This window comes from Uloborus diversus, chromosome 2 (assembly GCF_026930045.1).
Source record: "Uloborus diversus isolate 005 chromosome 2, Udiv.v.3.1, whole genome shotgun sequence".
Lineage (NCBI taxonomy): Eukaryota > Metazoa > Arthropoda > Arachnida > Araneae > Uloboridae > Uloborus > Uloborus diversus.
The window spans coordinates 101,425,221-101,444,081 of NC_072732.1; the positions used below are offsets into that span (position 1 = coordinate 101,425,221).

The following is an 18,861-nucleotide window of genomic DNA, read 5'->3' on the forward strand; positions in this document are numbered from 1 at the left end:
ATTTCTTTTAAGATACATATGCATGTATAGTGTTTCTTCCTCTCTCTCCCCTCTTTTTTTTTTGGCTATGACCTGCCCCTAAAATGAGGATGTCTTCAAATGCAGCTTTATACTCATTACTTAAATTATGAATGCATTTTCATGTGGCATAACCCTGAAAGACCATTAAAGTGGCTTTAAAAAACTTTCAACATGTATTAGAATAAAGAGGAAGGAAAAAAGAAAGTTGGTAACGTGTGGAAAAAGAAATCAATTAAACCAAAACAACTCATTCTTGCATTGGTACCTGAAAATAACATAGCAGAATTGCGGGCATGGAGTGCCCTACGCTGGGAAGAACTGTTGCTGACATAATAGCTTTCCTGTTAAGGTTTGGTCAATCTATAGAGCTAAATTTGCTCCTGCTCATACCAGTTATTTGCTTTAATCATAGTGTTAAACATTTGGAATAAGAGAATTCAGCCAAAATTTAATTAAGTTGCCATCAATCTGAGTTATGAAATTTATTGGTTCTTATAAGACTATAAAAGTTGAACATTAAAATCCCTTTAAGAGTTCTATTGAAAGCCGCAATTGTAGTCTGTTCCATGTATGTTATGCTATTACAGACCTGCCAACTCTCCCGTTTTTTACTCTATTCTCCCGGTTGTACGTTAGAGTATCCATTTCTCCCGTTTTTTTTATTCTTTTTCGGGTTTTTTCTTTTTTTTTTTAAATTAAACTTGATTTTCTTCCTTAAAATAGTTACTCACAGCCCTAATAGATGGCGTGGCTAGCAGAGCAAACCCGCACTGCTCGGTGAGCTTACGTTCGACGAGCACGACCGGTTAGTTAATCAAGGGACAGCTAATAATCACGTGCTCCAATCAACTGCTTAGAATGGTAACGGATGCGGTAACCGGTTGATCATAGGACGCTGCGGTTAATAACCGGTTATTTACCGGTCAACCGGTGAGCACTCAAGGTGAGTGGCAAACATCCGATGGGTGCTTTCGGAGTGTCGACCGCAATGCTTCCGGAGATGTGGTGTTTTGGTGGCACTTCCACTTCTATCTCATGCATGCGCTGTTGCCGTTTTTGCGGTATCGTTCAGTTTTCAGACGCATGCTAACTGCGCTGCGTGTTTTCATCTTGCGTCTTGAGCTACAGCGTGCGTTGTAGTTTAACATTCATCTTCCACGATTTCTGAAAAAAGAAATATCTACAAACTTATAAGAGCAATTATACGAGTGAATTCTCTTTCATGAAAAAATCCAATAAATATTTGTTATAAGTGTTTTTTACTTATTATAGCATTGTTTAAAATCTCCCTTTTTCTCCCTTAAAGCTTAGAATGGATCTCCCGTTTTTTCTTTTCATAAGGTTGGCAAGTCTATTACTTTTACTTGTACATTATTAACTGTTGAAAAAATCAGATGATGAAACAGTAAAATTAATAGTCAATATTACACTCAGAAATAAATTTTCTAGAACTGAAATGTAGTTTTTTCCCTACAAAATATCCAAACTGCATGTTAAATAGTTGAAATTAACAGAAGTAAAACTATTGAAGTTAGTATTTCATACCTGCCAAGCCTTCCGGATTTCCCGGAAGTTTTACGGATTTTTATTTCCTTTTCCGTTTTTCCGGTTATGAGCAAAATCTTCCGGATTTTTCACGTTTTGTAGGAAAAAAATTGTATCTCGCCAATTTTGGTGCTAACGATTCTTTTGTGGAACGTTTTTGGCCAAGTAGCCAAGGAACGGTTGCCGTAGGAGAATGGCAGAAGAAGTGAGGCAAGATTATGACGTTACGGAGTGATACAGCGCATGACTTCATCGGGATCCAATCAAAGCAAGCGTCGCGCCTGGCAACTAGGGGCTCAATTTCGGCGCCGATTATCTTCTCGTTCTCTCAGTTCGAGCTGTTTGTGCTTTGTTCTTTTTTTAAAATGAGTACCAAATGTTATTTCCAAACTTTTAAAGAAAGCAATAAAAGTAATATTTACTAAACGAAAGTAAGTTCAATTGATATGAAATTCATAACTAATATATTGTTAAATAAAAAGAGGATAGGGGTTCTGTTTGGCTTTATTTTGCCTTAAAATCTTGTGGATAAAAATAAAAAAATCTTCCGGATTTTTTTTCTCGGAGGTTGGCAGGTATGGTATTTACTAGAGCTAAAAATTCAAGATCGGATGGTTGCTTGAATGTGGAAATGTCTAGATCTCCTCCTTCGAAAGTATTAATGTGAGACAGAAAAAACTTCTATTAAAATGGATCTGCTTATTTTTGACTTGTGCAATTTTATTAAAAATGCAATTTGTACTTGATCATGATTTGAAACAGTTGTTAAATTTTGGAACATTCGAATACAGTCTTTTGTTTTTTACAAATTTAGATAACTCAGAAATAAAAGGATTATTAAGTGCTCAGCCATAAAATTTTTTTTGGACCTATTTCAAATTTTTTATGTATATTACAGGGATGAAAATCTTCCGTGGATTAGCGATTTTCCGCTTTTTGTATTTTTCTTTTATTTTTGTGGTTTTAGGTGTTAAATTTTCAAAGACGGCATATATCGGTCCCGTCATCAGTGAGACGACATGAAACTATATAGGGATGATGACGATACGATGTAGTTTAGGATACAAAAAGCGGAAATCTTCATAATGCCGCAGACATACCATATCATCACAATGCCGTGAAATCGATTTTGGAAAATATCGATTTTAAACAATAGCGACACAATATTTACTTCATCCGTACCAGGGATGAAAATCTTCGGCGGATTTGCGATTTTCCGCTTTTTGTATTTTTTCCATTTGAGAATGATGTAGCAATCGTCAGCGTTTATGCATTTTTTAAAAATCCGATTGCATCCACTTCCATAACACTCGCTCATTTCTGTCTACTATGCCATCCTACCACGTAGACCTTTATATCTTTTTGTAGACTATTATTTTCAACCCTTCTTGTATTTTATTTTTTGCAGAATACTTGTATGCTTATTGTTTTGCCATGCCCATTGCTTATTGTTTTGCCACGCCCATTTCAGTCACATTCAAGCGATCACGCAAATACCCCCTCACCTCCCTTCTTCATCGACCTCCCCATCAGGATTTTTGCTAAGGCAATCATTCTTTCTTGTGTAGAAAGAAGGAAGTAACTATCTGTTGGGGAGGGGGGGGGGATGCAGGAGAGTGACAATGCAATCATTAGATGTAGCTTTTGAAATCCGACTGCATCCGCTTCTTTAACATTCTCATTTTTATCTGCTATGCCATTCTTTTGCTCAGACATTAATACCTTTTTGTAGACTAATTTTCAACCCTTCTTGTATATTTCCTGAAGACTGCCAGGCCCATTCAAGTCAACATCATGTGTCAGATTTAGTTGTAATCCTTACCAGAGATATAGCCCTTGAAGTGTTTAATAAATTCTAATTTACTTTAATTACATTGTGCTATTTTATTATGATATGCATGTAAATGTAGGAAATTAAAGATGCTTATACTCTCCAAGCTTGACATAGTGTTTAAAGCTGTTTTATTAATTTTGAAATAATTATATTTATGCTAATGCTTAAAATTACTATCAAATCTCAGAAAAAGTTTTAGATTGGTTTTAGTTTTTTTTATTGATTTGTATACAACATACCCAGCTGCTCTACAAAACTTAAAAATGCTTCTCAAATTCACCACAGGTGCTCCTCAAATAGTTTCTCCAAGGTTGGCAACACTGATATTGTGGTTTTGTAATTATGGTGTCGAATGATTAAGCTTGTATTGAGTGTTTAATTATATGGAAGTTTTATAACATTTCATGTCACATTATAAAGTTTTAATTTCACCTAATTTGTGGGCTGAAAAATAAAACAAATTTTTTCTTTTAATATTTAAAAGACAGCGTAGTATCAATATATATATGTGTGTAATTTTGCATAATATTTATTTAAAAAAAAATTAAATTTTAGACCGCAATTTTTTCTATAATTGGGGGCAAACCTATCCTGGGTGCGTGACAATGCTGTGATTAGAATCTACGTAGCCTTCACAATGTACCTGGTTAGGTTTGCTTCAACTATAATTTCATGAATTTAAAGTATAAAAGGAACATTATTTTTACATTATATTTGTTATATTGATGCAGGCATCGCAGCGTTCCTATATTTTCCTATATTTCTGAAAAAGTTCCTATTTTCCTATAATTCCTATATTTTCAGTTTCTGCTTCCTTTTTTTTTTTTTTTATTTAAACTTTTCTCCCGACGTTTTGCTACTGCCTTTCCCCGAGCCACGCCCAGACGCCATTTTATCTTAGCAGGGCTCCCAAATGGTCCGCTTTTCCCGCCAAAGTTCGTTTTTTATGGTAAAGTCCGCTTTAGACCGCTTTTTAACAAACTTGAAAATGCATGCAAAGTTTCTTTATTGCTTGAATTCTTTCAAAAATCATTGGATTGTGTTTCAATAGTGCAATTTTCTGCTTATATATATATTTGGTTTGATTTATCGCGAAAAATTGCTTTCGTGTTTAAGGTTTCAATCCCTTTGCATCTTGTTAATATTTTGATGCTTTTTACAATCCAAAGTGATTTTGACATGACCTTAGCTTAGCTTATTTTTCGTTTAATTTCAATAATTAACGAAGGAATTATTTTGGAACCCATGGCAACATTGAACTTACTCGGATTTCGCAGAAAAATGCTTCTCGCGTTTGAAATTTCAATCCTTTTGCATCTTGTAAATACTTTGATGTGTTTCACAATTGGAAGTTATTTTAACATATGCGACCTTAGTTTAGTTTATTTTTCGTTTAATTTTAGTAATTAACGAAGGAAAAAATTTGGAAACCATGACAAAATTGAGCTTATTCGGACTTCGCGGAAAATTGCATCTCGCGTTTGAAATTTCAATCCTTTTGCATCTTGTAAACATTTTGATGTATTTGACTATTGGAAGTTATTTTGACATATGCTGTTATAGAGTAGCTTATTTTTCATTTAATTTCAATAATTAGCGAAGGAATTATTTTGGAACCCATGACAATATTGAACTTACTCGGATTTTGCGGAAAAATGCTTCTCGCGTTTGAAATTTCAATCCTTTTGCATCTTGTAAATCTTTTGATGTGTTCCACAATTGGAAGTTATTTTGACATATGCTCCGTTAGTTTAGCGTATTTTTCGTTTAATTTCAATAATTAACGAAGGAATTACTTTGGAAACCATAGTAACATTGAGCTTATTCGGACTTCGCGGAAAATTGCTTCTCGCGTTTGAAATTTCAATCCTTTTGCATCTTGTAAACATTTTGATGTATTTGACAATTGGAAGTTATTTTGACATATGCTGCTATACAGTAGCTTATTTTTCATTTAATTTCAATAATTAACGAAGGAATTATTTTGGAACCCATGGCAACATTGAACTTACTCGGATTTCGCGGAAAAATGCTTCTCGCGTTTGAAATTTCAATCCTTTTGCATCTTGTAAATATTTTGATGTGTTCCACAATTGGAAGTTATTTTGACATATGCTAGGTTAGTTTAGCGTATTTTTCGTTTAATTTCAATAATTAACGAAGGAATTATTTTGGAAACCATGGTAACATTGAGCTTACTCGGACTTCGTGGAAAATTGCTTTTTGTGTTTGAAATTTCAATCTTTTTGAATCATGTAAATATTGAAATATTTTTTTCAATCGAATGTCATTTTCCCATATGCCACCTTAGATTAGCATGTTTTATGTTTAACTTAGTAGAAAATAAATGTTTTATGGGAAACATGCCAACATTGAACTTGGTTCGTGAAAATATGCTTCTGTGAGCTTTCAATCGTTTTGCATCTTATAAATATTTTTATATTTATGACAGTTAGAAGTTATTTTGACATGCTACGTCAGATTAACTCGATTTAATTTTTATTTAAATAACTAAAAAATTAATAAATTTTGTGTTTAATTGAAGTTTATTTAGTTTTCCAAACTTAATTTTGATTATTATTTGCTTATTTTCGTTTATTACTGTTTTTTGTGTGGGGGGGGGGGATATTAAATTTAAATAATTGAGTACATAGCATTTTAAAGTAGCATTTGTATATGAAACAAAGTTGAATTATGTAATTTTATCAAGTTGAATTTGTGTACATCATTTCATTGTCATCATGCCTGCTGTTGTTGTCATGTGCCAGCTAGGCTGGCAATTTGGGGTGCGCTGCTTCATTTTTCCAACCGCACAGTCATTTGGTGTGAAGTCCGAATTCCACAGTACACACATGTCATAAGGACCAAATTATAGGGTAGGCAATTATTCACAGCATAACAACAGATTCACACAAAGAAAGGACAAGAGTGAGAAAGTAAGTCCATGCACGAGTCGGGATTCGAACACGGACCTTCCTGTCGCAGTCAGACTTCTCTGACCACTAGACAAGGCAGTCGGCATGATGCCTTGCTAAGGGGGATTTGTTCCCCCCCCCCCCATAAAAGTTCAAAGCACTCATTGCCCTGCAATCATGGAGTATTTTTTTTTAATGTAAGCTTTCTGATTCTTGAAAATATACTTTGAATATGAAAATTGCAAAACTAAGCCTCATGTGATCTGCTCCCTTTTGTAATTGAGCATTTCAGACATTTTTAGGAAAACTTTGAATGCAGTAGATCTGTTTGGTGTGTGATAGATTCATATCGGTTGTGAAGGGATATAGTGCTATTAAGAAGCATTACAAGACAGAAAAACACAAAAATAATTTTAAACTAAGGAAAGATGAAGCACAGCTTCATCTATCCTTCTGCGGGACTACCAGTATCCCTGGTTAAATTCAAAATGTATCATTATGCCTATTTAATTCTAAGGAGGCTGCCTTAAGTGCTGAGCTAAGTGCCTCCCCCCCCCCCCTCCCATCCAAATGTTTGTGTAAATAATATTATTTTTCAATGGATAAAAAGAACAGTTGTGCAGAAGGTGATAAAGAAATTGCATCATTAAAGATCTCAGTATTATGGTTAATTAACAAATTATCTGCATGGATTTAGCAGCAGGCAGCTAATTTGCCTTTTGGTGCTTCCTTGGGTTTAAATGAATGGTCCGCCCAAGGTCATCTTTTTAATCCTAACTGGTCCTCTTTATCCTCTTTTTAATTGAAAATGGTCCTCTTTTACCCTTTTCTAAAGCTAAAATGTGTTGGGAGCCCTGTACCGTGTTTCTTCCTGAGTGGAGCAGCGTTCGACTTTAGCTCGTCTGTGCAGCTCAATTCTGCGCCCATGAAGATCCTGCGCAAGTCCTCATAACTTCACTTTCGAACTCGGCGTCGATGAACTTGGGCGATCATGATGGGCGCATGGGCTGTGTAGGTTTTGATGATGTCATTCTAGGAAGGGCTCTCCGGCCACTTACCGTTTCAGGTCTCCACACGCACGATTTTTTTTCTTTTTTTTGGAACTTTGCATTTTGCTACGGCTGCAATTATTGCTACTTGCGGGATAGCTCATCTCAACTTCGATTGTTTTGGTTTTAATTGTGTGGAATGTAGGTGCTGCAGTTCGCATATCAACTAAACGTTCATTTTAATAATAATGCCTCCAAAGAGACCCACAGCCAAGTTTTCAAAAAAGAATACGCAAAGCTGTTCCCGATTTTAAAGGAATTGAGGAAGTCAGAAATACATGCGCTTTTTGGGGTCGTTCCAGACCCAAATTGGGTCCGCTTTGCGGCCCCTTCACAAATTTACACATCTCAAAAGCAGTTCATTCACAAAATAAATATACGAACAACATAATAGGGTAAATCTGGAGCTATCATTTTTTTTCCAACCGGAAAGCTACCGGACCAGCAGCTACGTGTGAAACATAGTCGCCATATTTGGTCATTCACGGGATGGAATCAGACAAGATGCTTAAGTGCTTAAAATTCTAAGAACAAAGCAGAATTGTATTTTTAGACTTTTTTATGCGTATGTATTGCACTTATGTCAGGTAGTGTTATTACATGTTTTTAATCAAATAGTAGTATTGCATTTTGAAAATAAATGTCATAGTACTAGCCAGCCTTGTTTTAAAAATTCCTGTATATCCTCTTTTTTTTATTTTCAAAATGTTCCTATATTATTTCGAAAAATTCCTATATTGTTTGCAGAAAATTCCTATATTTTCCATCGAATTCCTATATTTTTGTTGGCAAATGTCACTTCTATCCCTGTTGATGTAATATACAAAAAAATACAGCGATTGCCTTTTGATTTTTTTTAGTAATTAATAATATTAAGATTAATACATATAACTTTTATTTTGCAAATATGCTTGAAAAAATGTTGAATATCATAAGTTTTGAACAGACTAAAAGTTGTTTTTTATTTGAATGCTTGCCATAAACTTCACAGAAAGTTAGCTTACGAAAACCAGTAGATACGTGGTGGCTTAGAAAAATATAATTAATAGTTAAAAATCATTGAAATTTCATTATTTAGATAAAATTTTTTTAAAATTTGGGTTTGCAATATTGATTAAAAAAAAAAAAAAAACTAACTAGTAAATATCACACCATAATTTCTCTGTGCGTACTGTAGTAATGTAATATTTGTGACTAAATTACTTAACTGTTGTGTAAAACCTCTATTTTCTCCTATGCTGTGTTTTGAGTTGTCACTTTACATTGCTAGGGTTTTCGCCAATATATCATACATATTGGCAAACCCTAGTAATTTCAGTAAAAAGCTTTTTGATACAGGGGCAAAGTCGTTGATTTTAATCAAAATTTTAACCGTTTCTGGACTAGTGATGGTTAAAAATGTAACATGTGTCATTTTGAACAGATATTTATTTGTTTTCATAACAGAGAAACATAGGTTTTGATTGCAATACTTATTTTTGAGTAACTTTTAAAAAACATGTTTGAATTTTAAGAATGTTTTAAACATACTTTGATTTTTTTGCAGTTGGCGCCGTGAAGACAAAGAAGGTCTGGATGAAACAGAAGAAATAGAGGTAGGTACTATAAATATAACTGTTAAAACAGGGATATGTATATTTGTTGATATACAATACATTTTTGTTCTGTAATGAATATCACTTTGTTTAAAAATAAACATTTTGGTTTTTTATGTCGTTCTGTTATCGAAATTTTCTTTTTTATACACCACTTTTTGTCTTGAATTCTGTCTCATATTTTTATCTTCTGGTATGCAGATTGTAAAGTAAACGGTATTTTCTGTATGAATATTAGTTTTCGAACATGTAGTCTTTTCAAAGAAAGTCTAATAATAAAGTAATTTTTTCCATTGTAATCTGATAATGTCCTTTTCATAATCTGTGTTGTTTAATGTGTTGTTTAAATTTGATTTCACCATATTGAAATTCTAATTTTTAAAAGTTTCTTTTGTGTAAATACAGCATAAGAAATTGTAATGTAATTCATTACATTGTAGGTAGTCTGTACATTACTCTCCATACTGTACAAAAGTTATACTACATATTATTTACTTTTACACCAACTTTTATCAACTTTCACTTCCTGAAACTCCTTTAGGCTAACTTTAGTCGACTCATTTTTTTTCTGTCGTAAATTTATTTTGCCACACACTTCAGTTCTTTGAAATTGAGTTTACTCCCAAAATTGTGTAGTGAAATTGCTTTTTAATTTGCAGTATGAAGTTGAAGTACTGAATGAGTAAAATATTTCTCACGCTTCAATGTCAATGTAAATTTCCATTTTGGTCACCTTGAATTTCAGTTGATTTCTTTGTGGCATCTGTTAAGTCATCTACATAACATGTATGGGTGAAGAAAATATCCATTTTGATCATCTCTGAAACCACTTAGTTAGGTTTTATCATGATATCTGTTGATGCATTTCTTACAATTTAACAATAAATGGTTAGCTGTTTGACTGTTGCAATTTTGTATTCAAGACACATTCAACGCCTGCGCAAGTACCTCTTTTTTTAAATTTCAATTGGCTATTTCCCCTGTAGATCTTATGTACATGTGTCACTTTTTCACGCAAAGCAAAGTCACACAAGTGACTTTGCTCTCAGAATTAATCGCACCCTGATCCTAGCAATAATCTAATTTTTAACAATATCTAATCGAACTCGTAATGTCCCAATTTTTCTATTCATTCTCGCCATAGATTATGCTAAATCGCAATCTACTCCAAGCCTTGTTGGAGTCCTTTTTTTGTGCAATAATAACAACGACCATCGCTAAAATTTCATTTATTTATGCCTGCATCTTTGATAGCTATGTTTTCACATAAAAAAAGAAAAAATACAAGTGGGAGATGTTTATTCGTATGATTGTCTTGTCTCAGTATTATTGATTGCCTTATAATCTTGCATTATTGTAGTCCAAAGAAGTTGAAAGTGAGAAATACAAAAATTTAACAAAAGATCCCTTGTAAAAAAATAATTGAATTTTTCCTCAGCATGCTTTATATTGTCCCCTGTTTAGGAAACAATAAATAATAGAGATAACAAATGTTTAGAGATAACTACTTAATTTCCGAAAAGCTTTAAACTTTTTGTTTGAGAATGTGGATGCACTTAATGTCTCATAAAAAGTTTGTAAATCATTTAAACAAGTAATAATAAACCAAGAGGAAGCAGTTTTTAATAAGTGTATCTCTTAATAAAAATAACATTCTCTTAAACCATGTTTATTTTTCTAGCGTTGAAAATTGATAAAATTAAAGCATTTGCCACTGATTAGCCAAATTCCACAATTTTCAGTCTTCAGATTCACAAAATTCTGTCAAAAACTTAGGCCTTTTTAAAAATTTCTGAGCAATCACATGTATATTTGTGCGCATTATCAGAATATGATATATTAGCAAGCTATTTTCCTTTTAATAATATAATTTATATGCGCTGTAAACTTCATGTGCATAAAAGATGGTAAATTTTTTTCTTTTTTGGCAAGGAAGAGGAATTAACACCACAAACTACATCACCCGGTGACAACCATGCTAAGAACACCACTGCCTTAGAAAAAACCTATTTGGCTCTTGATTGTTTAATAGTATTGACAAATTTTCAACATTTGTACTCGCATTGCCAAACAAATTTTAATATACCCCTGCACACACGTATATGCCCACACAAGAAAATTATAGTTAGTGGTGAAAACATCAAATCTTCCATGAAGTTTAAAACTTCCTGAATATTCACCAAAGTTGGAGCAATTTTCTGCCTCTATTCAATTCTAAAACTCACAAATATTACATATCACGCTACATTTGTGTTTTCAGAAAACCTATGTAATCCATTAAAATTTCCAGCCTCCCAGAAACAATGGGAACTATTTAGGCACGTTTCCTGGTAACGAACATTTTGAACAATAAAAATAAAATGTTATGAGCATGCTTGAAATAGGAAATGTATAATTTTCATAGGTGTAAAGTTTTTTTTTACAATCGTTGTAAACAGTTCTTTTGGGCTGCTTAATGAAATTAAATGAAAGGGGCTCCATTAAACCATGCACAGCCACCAGTCCCCACCTAATCCCCAGAACAGACCTGTTGCCAAACAGACTATTAGCTACAGCAAAATTCAGCAAATGCTTTATAGGGAAGTCATGAACCCAAGGTTCAAGCGAATGAAGACAAATGTGTTCAAACTTATGGCACTCCACTGTTAGTAATTTTCAATAGTTGCTTTTATTGAGCAGTATCTGCATCGCCCGGCTTTACACGGTCTGCCTCTGAAATAAAAGTTATGCCAAGTGACGCGTGTTCAACAATCAGCCTTCATTTAAATGGGGGGGGGGGGGGGAGGGGGGATACCGTAAAATTTCTTGTCCAGAAAATTATTTAAAGAAAATGGCAAATCAAATTCCCGAACAAACTAAATGCAACTTTCCAGATTACCTTCTGCTCGCAGTATAAAACAAAGGAAGAAGATAAATCACCAAATAATAATCAAAAGGGGTAATTTTTACCTAAAAACAAAATTTTTAGTCACAGTCGAGAAAAAAAGTAGCAACCCTTCTGAATAGTTTTAAAATGAGATTGCTGAAACTAGAATTTTCTGATATGAAAATGCTGTTATTTTAGGCTTAAAATTGCTTTTAATTTTTTCCCCAGTAATTTTTAAGCCTTTTTTACTCCCTTTTACAAAAAAGGAAATACAGTAGAACTTTGATTATCCGAGTTAATTGAGACCGCTAGAGCCTCGGATGTCGGAATTCTCAGTTAATAGAAACTTTATCTAAACTCTTGTCAGAATTTTTAATTGTATTAATTAAAAATACAATTGAATACTCATAAAAGATGGACACATAAAAAGTAATATTTTACAGTTTAAAAACAAATGGAAAATAACTTGTAGTACATTTTAAAAAGTCGACCAAATTTTTTTTTAGCCATTCCAAGTTAAATATTGAAAGATGCATTAAAAAACACACACCATTTCCAGAAAATATTTTTATTTTCAAATTGAAAATTCCTCATTTGATTAAATTTACGTTATTTTTTGATAAATAGACTTCATTATCGGCTCGGTTAGCAGAAACCTTGGTTAATCGAAGCTGGGATAATCAAGGCATTGTATTCGCAAAAAAAATTTCACTCAAAAATCAATCTTAATTTCCATTTTGCTCACCCGCGAATGTATGTTGAGTTTTTTTCCCCGACTCGACCACATGTGGATAAGTGCCTAAGAGCGTATAGATATGCGAAATATCCAGGGGTATTTTCGCGGGCGTTCGAATTGAACCTAAATAGAGAAAATCGGATAACTATTACTGGTAGAAAGAGCCATTTAATACGATTTTCAGGGGGGTATCAGGAGAGTGATTCAAGCCCCCCCTCAAATTTATATATATAAAAATGTTTTTCTGTATGTCATCCATGAACTCAAAAACTACCTGGCAGATTTGGCTGAAACTTTCACCGTTTGTTATTTTTCGTACTGGGAATGTTTATAGACCAGTTCGAAAAAAATTCGATCAATAGTTCCTTTTTTATTCCAATTTAAGTCACAATCCATTGGATAAATACGAATAAAATTATCGGCTGCAGATATAAAATCTTTCACGCGAAAGATCTCATTGATAAGAAGTTAGCTGTTGCCATTTTTCTTGAGTTTGAACAAATAAATTCTTTCTTTATTGTTTTATGGCTTTTCATGCAACGGGGGGATTTAAAACTTTTTCTATTTGATATTTTCAGCGATTGATTGATCTTGCAAACTGCGTGAGTACAAAATTTGAGTATAGTCACAGCTTCACTTGATACCTGGACCGATTATTATGAAAATTGCTATATATATGTATTTTTCCACGGAGAAGGTGCATAATATGCTCATTGAAGCCACTCACCAACAGATGGCGCTGCAGAGTAGCAACTTCTGCCCCGTTCAACCGATTGTCATGAAAATCAGTATAAAGATGTATTTTTTGTTGGCGTAGCAACGCGCATCGGGTACAGCTAGTATGGGATAAAAATTCTCAGTTTTAGGTGATCCGGAATGTTTTCTCCCCCCTTAAACGTGTTTCAAAATTAGGTATGAGAGGTAGGCATTTTGAGTCATACGGGTGCTTGTTTTTAAGTTTGAGGAATGGAAGACAAGGACAGTAAATCAAAATGCAAGTTATTTTTCTTTTTCAGTACATTCACCTTTAACTCTAATACATTTGGCAGATCTATCACTTAATTTGTTTCATACAAAAATGTTGAATCTTTCTCCAAAAATTATGCTGCAATTGCTTCTCACTTCTTCATCGCTTGTTTCTTCCCACACAGTTCTTTTTTCCTTTTGGAGAACACTCAATAATTGCTCCAGACCAGGTCTGGACTATAGGGTGGATGATTTATAATATTAAAGCTAATTTTGTTCAGGGCAACCAACGCAAGACTACTCTTGTTAGCTGGAGCATTGTCATGCAGGAGCAAAACGCCTTTCGTCAGTTTTATTTTTTTTCCTTCAACTGCTTTTAATTCTTCTAATATTGAAGCATAATATTCTCCTGTTTTAGAGAAAATTAATCTTTATAATCAATCAATAATACTCCTTCTGTTTCCCAAAAGATTTTCGCCATGAGTTTTTCAGCTGATTGTGTAACCTTAAACTTCCTGAGAGCGATGCTGTCTCTTTTTTATACCACTGCATTGACTCTTGCTTAGATTCAGATTCATAATGATGAACCCAAGTTTCATCTCCAGTAACAATCCGGGACAATGCACAATCCTTATCCTCGCTACAGAGGTCCAAAAATGTAGGTGAACATTCAACTCGCTGTTTTTGCGGTGTCGTCAGCATTCTCGGCACCCATCTTGCACTGATCTTTGTCATGTCAAGATGATCATGCAGGATTTTAAAAATGGTTGTATTGGATACTCCAACCGTTTCTGCAATTTGTTTCTTCTTCAGCCAAGCATCTGCCAGTATAACTATTCCTACTTCTTCAAAGAGGGGTGGAATGGTCACATCAGTAGGCAGCCCTGGCTGTGGGTCGTCTTCAAGTGACTCCCTGGCCGTTTATAAATCATTGTTTACCAGAGGCAAAATTTCCCATAAACCAATGACATCTTTTTAAAAAAATGTTTGCAAAAGACTTTTTTTGGTTTAGTCAGGAACTTTATAATGGCGCTCACAGTGTTCGATTTACTTCTTGTTTTCAGTTTCCTGATTGAGTTGCTTGATAGGCGATAATTCAAAGTCTAATTGCGCACCAATGATGAGTCGCAGATCATTACGACAATTGAACTTAATATTGTTTTTGGTTTGATATATCATTGACGTTAATTGACAGAGGGAGGAGGAAAGGTAACGCACTGTCACTTGCTCTCATTAGTTTCTCGTGTAGTTAATTTTTGATCATCCCCCAACCCACAAACACAACATTCAGTTAAATGTAAATCAATCAATAGTTAAAAATGCATAAAATTCTTCATTCTCTAAAGAAATGGTGTAGAGATTTAGAAAATAGGTAAGAAGACTGTTACGTCCTAGCTGTTCAAACAATTCATAGTTCATACAGTTGAAAAAAAAAAAAAATTGAAAGCACTTTTCAAGTATGTCGAAGACAACTTTAATTATTTTCAGACTCTGCCATAATTAAAATTATTTAAACCTTGAAAGTTTCTAATATCTTTAATACTTGATTGTATAGTTTTTACTGAATCATTCTAACTTTGAAAAAAGCTTTTGTTTGAAGTTCTAAAAAATACTCTTGATTTCTCATAACAACCCCCCTTACAAGAAGTGCAGAAAATAAAACAGAATATAAGTAGAGTTTTTTTTTTTTGTGCTTAACAGAAAAACAGTATGCAGTAGATGTAACACAAAAACAAATAATAACAAAAACAACTTCCAAAATACTGAATTTGGAATTAAATAATTAGCAAGATATGAAAGAAGGGTCAGAGAAAATTTATCTGAAACAGTAGGTTGCAGAAACATGAGAACTGTGGTTTTTATAATATTGATGCAGGATGTAGCAAAGAGTTGAATTAGGTACATTTTTGACCCCCCCCCCCCCTGCATTCGCCAGAAATTTTGAAATCAAATGTTTGTAACTATATATTCCCAAATTATCAAGGTTTTCAAGCACTTGAAATTAATTTTTTTTAGCAACAAATCATGCAATTTCTCGGGAGTTGGAGGCCCATAACAAAGCAGGGGCCTGAGCTATAGCTTAATTAGCTTAAAGTTACCATATATGCAGATGTATAACTCGATCCCCCTACTTTTAAGAGGAAAATCTGTAAAAAATAAGAAATCTGTATAAGCAGAGCCCCTACTTTCTAAAAAAAATCGGAAATGTTTTGCTGCAACCTTTATGGTACATACACTTTTATGGCACCTTTTATGGTACATATATTTATTTTATTTTTCAGTGCAGGAACCAGAACTACAAATAATAAAAAGCAGAAATGTCAAAATTTCCAGATCATAATTATTTGTTTTACTTTGTATATCTGTTTACGAAAAATTATTTAGCACAAGAAGTAACTTTTAGTTTATGTATTCATTGTTAGATATTCATAAGTCAATTGTTTTACTTAAAAAAGCCATACTTGCTTAAGGAAATTATTACCATGTATTTGTGACATCTCAAAATACTTCGGGGTAAAAGTCGAGTTCATGTCTGGAATTTTTCTTCGGGGAAAGGTATTGTGTACATAATTCATCAAAATCTTAAGAAAAGAGAGTTAAGCTGTTACATTTGCATCAATTAACACTCATATGCTCTCAAAAAACTTTCCTTCATCAAAAAAAGAAAACAGCATAATATCCTACGCAATATCTTTTCAAGAATTTTATGATGTTCGTTGTTTTCTATAACTTTTTTGCAATGTTTATTACTTATGTATGACGCATGTTCATAAAGAACGTTTTGTTTGGTCATAAGAAAAAATATGCTCATAAGAACAGGATGTCCGCGCACCTGGAAAGTCATGGACTTCGAGTATGATGGAAAACAATCATCAAAAGTCATGATTTTGAGAAAAAGAATGCTCGAAAATCAAGGAAACTGACAACTTGTCATGCATTTTGAGTTCAAGAATATGCATATTTATTGAATTGTACAGTAGGGGTGTGACATCGATGTTTTGGAAACATCAGTGTTTTTGTTAAAACATTGATGTTTTACTTTCGATGTTTTCGGACCATCAATGTTTTTTTTCGATGTTGATGTTTTTGCATTTTAATTGAAAATTATCATAAAATTAGCTTCAATTTTCTTGCTAGGTAATTAAATTTACTTATGGAGTTGCCAAAAAAAAAAAAACATTTTTTCGCACCCATTTTATAAGATCAATTTTTCTGTGTAGAGGATGATTTTTGGGAAGATTACTATAATGTAGTAGAATAGTAGTGAGGAAGATGTCAAAGCTATTAGAAGAACCTGACACTGGTAGTCTGGTGTCAGAACTTGCAGTCTATTTCAAGGCTCCAGTTCTTAAACTAAAAGAAAATCCTATACGCTACTACGCTAGTATCTTTAAAATATTTGATAGTGATGACAACTTCTGTTCCATCGGAAAGAGGTGTTTCTCTGACTGGTGGGATAGTCTGCGAAAAGAGATGCGCTCCTGGGGGACAAAGTAAACAAACTTCTTTTTCTCCAAACTGTCAACACCAATATTCGGGGTTACTTATCAACTTCCCCAAACAAGTCATCACTCTATTACTTACAATTTGTGTGTAATTGTGAACTAACAGTACAACATATATTTCTTGCTCTTAAAAATAATAGTTAGAATTAGTTTTGTATTTTTAAAATAATTACCACAACTTTTTCTCATTATTCAACTGATGGTAAGTGCTATGATACATATTTTGTTAGATTCTTTTTTGGTGTAAATTTACTTTTAGTTTCTTCGAAATTATTCTTATTAAATTATATTCATGATTTGAGGTTCAGTATTTTCAATATATTCGTCGGGTATGTAGTCTTTTGTATTGCTTAAATTAGTGTAGTACAGTAAAATCCCTCTTATGCGGACACTAACTGGACAAATGTTTTTGTCCGCAATGTAGAGGTGTCCGCAGCACAGGGGTTTAATAATGTTATTTGCATTGGAACTGGTGAATTAAAAATTGTCCGCATACGAACGGTGTCCGCCTTTGAGGGGTGTCCGTTAGAAGAGGTTTCACTGTATATTCAAAAATGTATGTTATACATTGATAAAAAGATCGATGTTTTAAAACATCGATGTTTTTTGATGTTTTTTGGTCGATGTATCAATACCATCGATGTTTTGCTCAGGGCTGCGGAGTCGGAAGAGAAATGGCAGGACTGACTCCTTGATTTTGAAACGTCCGACTCCGACTCAATTACTTATTTACTTATTTTGTTTTTCAAATCCCCACCCTCATGGAAAGGGGGAAAAACTACTGAGCAGCGATTGAAATATTAATTCCTTTTTATGAAATTTTCGCGTTGTATTTTACTATAAACTTAAGATGCATAAAAAGTTAGAAATTCAATTCGAAAGCCAAATTATCCAATAGTTGCAATTAAAGTGAGATTACTTAAACATCCCCCCCCCCTTTTTTTTTTGGCCGGGAAAGGATTAATATGCTCCCCTTTAATTTTCAACAAATAGATGTTCATCAAATCCTGTGCTTTCAATTTTTGAAAGTTGTAACTTGAGATGGAAAAAAAATATTCTTTGCCAAGTCAAAAAACTTTTTTTAGAGGGGGCGGCGCCTTCCCCATCCTGGGTGACACCCATCTTGTGGGTAACACCTCAAATTAATTTCAGAGTTTATAAAAATTGATATACTTTAATTCTGAAAAATTTCTCATAATAAATCTTAAATTTCATCTTAAATTTTAACAAAAATATTGCACTATATTGTGGGGAGAGGTCGGGTATATGTAATGTCTGGAGCAAATTTCATTTAAAATGTGGCGGTATACAGCTTTGTACGAATAGCTTTTGTTCTACCTACATTTCTTGGCTCAAATTTTAATTTTAGTTTTATTGGCAGCTTTAGAACTAACCTTAATAAGATTTTTGGATTAAAAACAATTATCGAGTGTTGTAACCAATAAATCATGTACTGATTTTATTTTGAACTTTTTAGTGATAACCAAGCTTTCTTAGATAAACTCTTTAGATTTAAAAAAAGAAAAAAAAAACATTTTGTATTTTATCGGATCTTTTAGATTTGCGCTTTCGGGCCAAGCCAACACTTATTTAAATTTACCAAGCACCCTCAGAAGTTTCCCAACTTGCTCAAGCGATTCATACATTCCTTTTAATATTATATGACGGAGATCAAGGTAAAAAATATATTATTTTTATTTGAAAGTGATTACTTAGAAAATGTTAAGCAACAAATCCATTTGCTGATAGTTTTTATAAGTGGAAAAACAAGCAAAGTAGATGATGGCGTAGACAGTCTATTACAGAGGGTTCGATGAACAAGCAAGCC

The 18,861-nt window shown here is 33.4% G+C and overlaps 1 protein-coding gene across 2 annotated transcripts in view; it reads left to right on the forward strand.

Moving 5' to 3' along the window:
- Nucleotides 1–18,861, forward strand: part of LOC129235309 (KAT8 regulatory NSL complex subunit 1-like) — a 183,474-nt gene that overhangs the window by 94,212 nt on the left and 70,401 nt on the right. For both annotated transcript variants that reach the window (XM_054869045.1, XM_054869044.1), the window contains one exon: nt 8,911–8,959. In XM_054869045.1, coding sequence (XP_054725020.1) covers nt 8,911–8,959 — 49 coding nt within the window. The remainder of the gene's footprint in view (nt 1–8,910; nt 8,960–18,861) is intronic.